The 8830-nt window shown below is 35.1% G+C and overlaps 1 protein-coding gene across 1 annotated transcript; it reads right to left on the minus strand.

The window, feature by feature from the left end:
- Positions 1 to 547: 547 nt before the first annotated feature.
- On the minus strand, positions 548 to 8128 carry LOC132280876 (protein ROOT HAIR DEFECTIVE 3 homolog 2-like). Its single transcript, XM_059782634.1, has 10 exons — positions 7979 to 8128; positions 7558 to 7862; positions 7398 to 7479; positions 7136 to 7297; positions 6938 to 7042; positions 5829 to 5855; positions 5077 to 5236; positions 1651 to 1772; positions 1453 to 1521; positions 548 to 682 (listed from the first exon to the last, which is right to left on the minus strand). Exons 1-10 carry the CDS (start codon positions 8126 to 8128, stop codon positions 548 to 550), a joined length of 1317 nt encoding a protein of 438 aa, XP_059638617.1.
- Between the last annotated feature and the right edge of the window lie 702 nt (positions 8129 to 8830).

An 8830-nucleotide genomic window follows, 5' to 3' on the forward strand; every position in this document is an offset into this window, starting at 1 on the left:
GGAGGAACATATGCTCATGGGTTTCGACATGGCTTTATGGTTGCAAGTTCCTCAAGTCGTCCTCTTTCATCTTATGAAGAGGCTGTTGTTCATCTTATGAAAGAGGCCCTACTAGAAAGAAGGCAGAAATTGCTCAGCAAAATAATTTTCAAATGGAGGGCAATTTGAATGACCAATATGATTGTATTATCTTGATTCAAGACATTTGAGCATTAAGGATTTTTTTTTTTTTAGCTGAATATTTCATTAACCCTGTATGCTAATCTTGAATAATATGTTTATTTGAGGTTTTATATGTTGAATTTTTGGCTAGTAGTATGTGTTGTATATATTTAATTTGATAATGGTTTATTGAAGTTTGTATACATTCTTGTAGTTAAAAGAAAAAAGAAAAAAACATACAAATCTAGTAGAGCTAAAAAAAAAAAATAGTAATAGTAATTAAAGTATTAGGGATGGTTTTAGCTGTCATGAATGTAATAATAAGTAAAATATTAGGGACTCTTTAGTGACAGTTTATACTGGCTCTATTTAGGTAGTAGATACCCTACCGTAGCCCCAAGAATCCCTCCCGGAACCCCAAGCCAAGAGCCCCAAGACCAAGTGCCCCAAGAAGAACTTGTTTCCTCCGACGACGATGAATGACCTTACGATCGCGCTTCTCTTGAAGATCGCACTCCTCCTGAAAAGAATGAGAAGTACAATACATCAGAATGCCAGATTAGTGTCATATTGGCATATATCATTAAAGGATCATGTATGGAGGGCATCTCCAATGCAAAATGCTATATTTTCATACTAGCTAAATCTATATTTTGAGAGGAGGTATGGTGTCAAAATGCTATATTTTTGCAATTATGCTCCAATGGAGCATTTAATTAAAAATGTTATTTTTTGACACAATAACCATTCCATGTTTTGAGAGCCCATTGGAGTGCCTTATTTTCATTTTAGTAATTTTTGATAATCTCAAAATATGAGAGGTTTTGAGGGCCCCATTAGAGTGCCTTATTTTCATCCACATGTTATATTTTGAGTTTAAGAGGCTATTTGAGAGCTGCTATATTTGGTAACACTTTTTTTTATTATTTTTTTTATTTTTTTAGTAAATCCTTCAGGACTACTATTCCTTTTCACAAACTTCAATATTCTTCGGAAGAAGTCAATTTTTTTACCAAGATAATGCAGTTTTTAGTATAGTAAATTTTACATGTAATATTGCTTCAAAGTTCATAAGGATTTGATTCAATTATTTCAATAAATTAATCATAATGAATGATCTCTTGAATCCTTATTTATTCATTGATGAGCATAATTTTAATTCCAAATAAACAAAGAGACCACTTTATTTCAAATTCGATGAATGACACAACATTTATAGAATAAATTGCAAGACAAGAACTTATAAAAGAGAAACAAATTTCTGAAAGAGCATAATGTATAATTATATACCAGTTGAGAAATTGCTCGAGCGACCATAGGATCAGTTTCTGCCTTAAACTGCCTCCACAGAGACTTGCACTACATGGGCATAATCAGAGTGTTTTTTGGATGGACCTAGATAAAAGTTCTTCCTTTATAAGGAATCAGTTCAACCTAAAAAAAATTACATATGATACAAAATTACGAGCATTATATAGTTATAACTACCTTCTTCCACGTGCTCGAAGCAAGAGGATCTACAGAATCTCCAATGCTCCTATCCTGGGTAAAAGGAACAGCCACTGTTCCACTGGATTCCTCATCCAATTGTATATCATCGGATTCCTCATCTAATTTTTCATTCAATTATTCATTTTAAGGTTGTTGACATGTTCACATATTCACATCTCCTTGAAAATCAACTTTTATCCTTTGTTTTTAAACCAATTCATGAGAGGGTTTGAGGTTTGGGTTAAGCCTTAATGTTTTTGGCATATGACAGGTCTTATAGCAGCTTTTTGAGTCATTTTGGTCGTCTGAAATGTTACTTCGTTCGACCGATGGCTTTTGGGAAACTCATTGCACAGTAAAAACTCATTTCCAGTAGCCTTTTTCACTATTCATGACCATTTCGGTCGACCGATAGCCTATTTCGATCTACCAAAACAACCTCCCCTTAAAAATATGATTTCAGTAAAATTTCTGTCCAATTCAGTCATTTGAAACTCCATTTCGATCGATCGAAATAGCTTACATACATACAGCCTCTCTGTTATGTTCCAGCACTGATGTTCTAACTTCAAAGGGTTATATCTCCTTCATTTCTAATCCAAATGGGGTGATTCTTGAGTCTAAATTCATGAATTTGGAGTCAAATTTCCAATGGTACTAATTCCATTATCTGATTCAAACCACAGTGGGAGTTATTCATGTTTTAGTGAGGTAGAATCGGTTTTTGCTTAAACCGGGAAAGGGCATTTTGTCGGATTCTTGGCCAAAGTTTTTAGAACCTCTTGGAATGTTGTGAAATAACTAGGTTAGGTTGTGTTCACCTTTTTTGACTTGTTTAGAGTCAAGTTTCTCTTTTTATTTATGAATTGACCATTTTACCCCTTGGTTAATAGTTTTTGCTCGTTTTGACCTTTGTTTTTGCTTTCATTTCCTTTGAGTTCCGTGACTTCATGGAAGGTCACATTGGTGTCTTGGGGATGATTTATATCTCTATAGACTTTAGTTTTTATCTTTCGCTTCAGCATCTCGGATCCGTTATCGAATCAACTTTCGGTTCATCACTGATGCACCGAGTTGAAAAACTTAGCCGTCACAAATGTCATTGATGGTGAATGCATAAGGCACTCCATCAATGGCGGTCTTGATTAAGGTTGGCTCAGTGCAAGAATAGTTCATGTTGGTATAAAATTCCCGAACCAAGCATAGGCAAAATTAAGAAATACAAGGTTTGAACAACGCACTAAAGCCGCGATCTTTCAATTCCTTAACTGCCTATGTTATCTCTGGGTGTTCCTTAAACTCTTCTTTGATGAAAAATTTGGCTTCAAATTCAATTGGCCAATCCGACCAATCCGGAGGAGGAGCATCTTGAGAAGGCTCCTCGGAAGAACGAGCGCGCTTGGACGATGTTTTGGGAGCCATTTGGATGAAGGGAATTAGTTCAGGACTTTGGTTGAGCACCTGGTGGGCAGTCTTGAAAATTAAAGAGCAAAATGATGGGGGCAATGGTCAAAACTCGAAAATTTTGAACCTGCAAATGGCACACTATAAGCCCCAAACATACTCTACCTATAACATGAAATCAAGCCCCATCCTCTTTTGAAAATATATGAAATGAAATAAGGAAGAAGTTTGAAAGAAGCTTACCCCAATGGAGAGTACAAACCTGGTCTTGCTTGATGCCAATGAGGGAATGGTGATAGAGGAAGATGAGATAGAAGAATGAGAAAGGGAAAAGAAGAAGAGAATAAGGGAAGTTAGGGTTGGGGGAGAGGAAGAGACGTAGTGAGTGAGGGAAAAAAGAATTAGGAAGAAAGAAGGCTTTTTGAAATTCAAACTTAGCCTCGGGATATGTACTGGGCCTTAGCATCTGGACGCAGGGTTTCGTGTCTGGATGCGAGGTGTGAATGGGCTGCACTGGGGCATGCTACGTGCACAGCTAACAAAGTTGTTGGTGCTTCGCGTCTGGATGCAAGATCATACGTTTGGACGCAAAAATGGCCAGGGGCTGTTTTTTCATTTTGGCCGAACGAAGGTCCAGCTGAGCTCGAAAAATTCCCTAATTAGAAACTTAAGATCCATAAGGCCCTAGACACCCAAAATGATCATCGGAATGGCATTCTGAACCTTCCCGTGAAAGTGCTATTTTTATGGTCCGAAATTAATGGTCTTTATTGCATTTTGAGGCTAAGCACCTCAAAATAAGAAAAACACAAAAACGCATATAAGATGTACAACATCAATACAAAAATGAACTAAGATATGCAATTTAGGGCAGTTGAATATGAAATATTTGGCGCTTATCAGTGTACATTCACTTTGGCACACAACACCTCATTTCATGAAATGAGCATCCTTTGGACTCATTTTCCATTTCTTTTGCAAAATCTGATTTAAGGACATTTTGGGGATTTTGCTTGAAAAATAAATTCTGTACTTGACATGGTCACATAGAAAATGTGATTTTAGGGGGGGTTTATTCTTTATGTTTTTTCAAAAAATGTCGTCTCGGTCTCGAAAAGCACACGTCAAAACTGATTTTTTGGTATGAGTACTTTTCAGGGAAAAAGTCTGATCTAAGGGGTATTTTGGGGTTTTCACATCAAAAATAATTTTAAGGGAATTTCCTCTTCGTGTTTTTTCAAAAAAAATTCATTTGTTGCCTCAAAACGACACACTATTTCAGCATTTTTCTGCCCAGCACTATTCACTGCTATCAAAATACTATTCACAACCGTGACAACATCAAAACTTTATTTTGACTTTTCTCTCTTGTCCGGACTACAAATCAAGTGATTCTTGAGCCTATCTTTGTTAATTTTTCACTGTCTATATAATGGTGTGCTCGGTAGCACCCATAAATTTTTGAAAATTATCATTTTGCCCCTAGGGCTAAACTTATCAATTTTTAAAACGTCACTTCGCATTTTTTTTTTTTCTTTTAAGTTCTGTGGCTTCATGGAAAGCCATATTTGTGTCTTAGAGATGACTTACATCTCTTGATACCTTGTTTCATGTGAAATGACCATTTTACCCTTGGGGATATACTTGGTCTATTTTCACCATTTTACTTCTGTATTCGTTTTCTTTTTGTTCTGTGGCTTCATGGGAAGCCATGTTTGTGTCTTAGGGATATTGAATGTTCCCATAGACTTTGTTTTCTATTTTCGCTTCTGTATTTCGGATCCGTTATCGGATCATCCTTCGGGTCATCACAGGTCGCACTGGATTAAAAAATCTAGGGCCGTCACACTGATAACATGTTATAAATATATATATTTATATTTACATATAGAGAGTAATTTGAAGAGGTAATAGAAGAAATATAGAAGGAGCAAGAGGTAAATTATTAATATATTTTCTCAAGTCCATCATCAAGACCAACATTAAGTAGTATATATAGGTTTTACGACATAATTTTACTTAGTGCCCAAGCCACAGCCCCAACCGCAGCCCCACCCGCAGCCCCAACCGCAACCCCTACTGGCCCAACCGCAACCCCAACCGTAGCTCCAACAACCCCAACCACAGCCACAATATCCAATAGTGTGTTACCCTCTGGAGGAGTGGGCTTGGGATCCTTCTGAAAAAAATGAGAAGTACAATACATCAGAATGCCAAATTAGTGCCTTACCGGCATATATCATTAAAGGATCATGTATGGAGAGCATCTCCAATGCAAAATGCTATATTTCCATACTAGCTAAATCTATATTTTGAGAGGTACAGTGTTAAAATGTTATATTTTTGCAATTATGCTTCAATGGAGCATTTCATTCAAAATATTATTTTTTGACACAACAACCATTCCAAGTTTTGAGAGCCTATTGGAGTGCCTTATTTTTATTTTAGCAACCTTTGACAATCTTAAAATATGAGAGGTCTTTTGAGAGCCTCCTGTTAGAGTACCTTATTTTCATCCAGCTGCTATATTTTGAGTTTGAGAGGCCATTTGAGAGCTACTATATTTGGCAACACTTTTGACAATATCAAAATATGAGAAATCTTTTCAGAGGCCACTGGAGTGTCTTATTTTCATTTACTTATTATATTTTAAGTTTGAAAGGCCATTAGAGATGCTCATTCACCAATATTGACCATTGAAAGGATAAGAATATGGAAACAAAAACAAAACATGCTGAAAATATAAATTAGTGTATCAACATAATATTGACCTTTGGAGGAGTGGCCTCGCGATCCTCCTGAAAAGAATGAGAAGTACAATACATCAGAATGCCAGGTTAGTGCCTAATCGGCATATATCATTAAAGGATCATGTATGGAGGGCATCTTTAATGCAAAATGCTATATTTCTATACTAACTAAATATATATTTTGAGAGGAGGTGCAGTGTCAAAATGCTATTTTTTTGCAATTATGTTCCAATGGAGTATTTCATTCAAAATGTTATTTTTTGACACAACAACCATTTCATGTTTTGAGAGCCCATTGGAGTGCCTTATTTTCATTTTAATAACTTTTGACAATCTCAAAATATGAGAGGTCTTTTGAGAGCCCCCCATTAGAGTGCCCCCCATTAGAGTGCCTTATTTTCAACCACCTGCTATATTTTGAGTTTGAGAGGCCATTTGAGGGCTGCTATATTTGGCAACACTTTTGACAATCTCAAAATATGAGAAGTCTTTTGAGAAACTGTAATGTCTTATTTTCATCTACTTATTATATTTTGAGTTTAAGAGGCCATTAACCATTGAAAGGATAAGAATATGGAAACAAAAACAAAACATGCTGAAAATATAAATTGGTGTATCAACACAAGAAGAATAAAGTACGAACAGAAAGTGTATATAATGAAGCTTCTGATTCAAATTTTGTACATGGGATCTCAAACTATTTGAGTCTCATACCTTCACACGTGCAACTTTGAGTCTCAAGACTGCTATTCTTTCTTCTTCTTCTTCTTCTTCTTCTTCTTCAGTAATCCTTCAGGACTACTTTTCCTTTTCACAAACTTCAATATTCTTGGGAAGAAGTCACTTTTTTTACCAAGATTATGCAGTTTTTAGTATAGTAAATTTAAAATTGTAATATTGCTTCAAAGTTCAAAGGATTTGATTCAATTATTTAAATAAATTAATCATAATGAATGATCTCTTGAATCCTCATTTATTCATTGATGAGCATAATTTTAATTCCAAATAAGCAAAGAGACCACTTTCTTTCAAATTCGATGAATGACACCACATTTATGGAATAAATTGCAAGACAAGAACTTATAAAAGAGAAACAAATTTCTGAAAGAGCACAATGTATAATTATATACCAGTTCCAAAATTGCTTGACGGACCATAGGATCAGTTACTTCCCTAAACTGCCTCCACAGAGACTTGCACTGCATGGGCGTAATCAGAGTGTTTTTTGGAGGGACCTGGATAAAAGTTCTTCCTTCATGAGGAATCAGTTCGACCTAAAAAAATTTACATATAATACAAAATTACCAGCATTATATACTTATAACTACCTTCTTCCATGTGCTTGAAGCAAGAGGATCTGCAGAATCTCCAATGCTCCTATCTTTGGTAAAAGGTACAGTCACTGTTCCATCGGAGTCCTCATCCAATTGTATCTCATCGGATTCCTCATCCAATTGTATTGCAGCCAAAACAGATAAAAGCTTCAGAGACTGCAACATAATGATAAAATACACCATTTAGGAACTGCCAAATTATGCACATACAAGTAATATTAACTCCCATCGATCATGACAGATCTTTGCAGATTACCGCAGAGCCTGCGTCCTTCGCTTTTGTTATAATGTCTTCCTTCTTAGTCGGCTTTGAGTCAAAGTGGAAAACAGTTAAGAACCTGTATATGTTCCGAAGCTATAAGCACCAAAATGACAAAAAGACCAATTATAAAGCATTTCACCATTAAATTGGCTACCTATAATTCATGCGGATCGGAACTTTCCTTGCTTCCTCTCTTGCCTTTTTCTCCACCATACTTCTAGTGTAGTCCCTCAAATTTTGCAACAATCTGTCAATTGTTGCTTGGTTCAATTCAAAACTGGCAGTAGCAGTTAAAAAATCTGATGTGGCAGCCTCAGTCTCGCGTTTTAGTAGCTTTCTTATTGATGCCCAGGTGCCTTTTTCTCCAGCTTCGAAGAGGGATTCTACAGGTTCAGTCAGAGCTTCGGTAAGTTGTTTCTGCAAGTCAAAAAGATTCCTATGAGTTACATACAAAATGAACTAAGATTGCTTTTTTGGGAAAAAAAAAAATGATCTAAAAACAAAAAAGAAAAAAAGAAAAGAAAAAGGAAACCCGATTAGAACACCAATGAGTTGCACCACAACCATGAAATTACCTCGAAGTTAGCTACTATTTCTGACAACTTGGCACTACGAACAGATGACGCATGTGCCTCAATATCATGATAAAGTTTTTCCCCCACTTTTGAAGCATCCCAATTAGCTTGCCGTATGGCAGCATCTGAATGGGGGGAGAAATAGGCCATCAATTAAGTAAATGCACGAGTCTATAATTAAATGTTAACTAACTTACAATTTGAAAATCAAACCAAAAAAAAAAAATGAAAATAGAAATATAAAGAGGTTCTTGTTTCATTTTATTAACAACATAACTAGCAATGTTGGAAATTACTATACTTTTAAATTAATTTCAAAAGATTAGTAAAATAAAAAAAGAAGAAACAAAATGAAACATGATTACCAAAAATCATCCATTCTCAAATAGTTAAAACAGTAAAACCTGTATAATTTAATTCTAAGATCTTCAATGCATGTATTTTCTCAAGTATTGCATTACCAAAAAATGTAAATTATACTCCTGAAACGATAGTTAGTAAAAATATGGTGAAATATGTGTTTGTAAACATACGAATTTATTTGCTTTTCTTATTTAAAAAACATTTAAAAAATTGTCATAAAAAAACAAAAATGAAAAAATACAAATTGTTTGTGTTCGAGATTGTGTCTCAAATTCCTATTCTAATTAGGATTTTATTTTAGAGTTGCATTCAATTAGATAATTTCTTATTTGGCAAGTTTTGGCCTATAAGGAATTGTAATCATTGTGCAACAAAGAATTATGTTTGTAACTCTATAAATGGGTGTATATATGTTGTGGGTTGAGACTTATGAGATTGAGAGAGATGTAATCTCGTGAGGGAGTTGATGGGAAAAGGTAGTTTATGAGT

Source organism: Cornus florida, unplaced genomic scaffold (genome assembly GCF_030987335.1).
Source record: "Cornus florida cultivar Cherokee Brave unplaced genomic scaffold, ASM3098733v1 CherokeeBrave_3.0.0_Hap2_Chr11, whole genome shotgun sequence".
In the NCBI taxonomy this organism is placed as follows: domain Eukaryota; kingdom Viridiplantae; phylum Streptophyta; class Magnoliopsida; order Cornales; family Cornaceae; genus Cornus; species Cornus florida.

Bases quoted from the DNA above. Each gene is read 5' to 3' on its own strand.
- LOC132280876 (XM_059782634.1), bottom strand. From the start codon at position 8,128: ATGGCCTATTTCTCCCCCCATTCAGATGCTGCCATACGGCAAGCTAAT. The intron at 7,863-7,978 runs GTAATTTCATGG...AAGCAATCTTAG, and splicing joins AAATAGTAGCTAACTTCGAG to TTCATTTTGTATGTAACTCA. The intron at 1,773-5,076 runs GTAAAATTATGT...ATGAAAAATTAG, and splicing joins GGCTGTGGCTTGGGCACTAA to ATGAGGAATCCGATGATATA.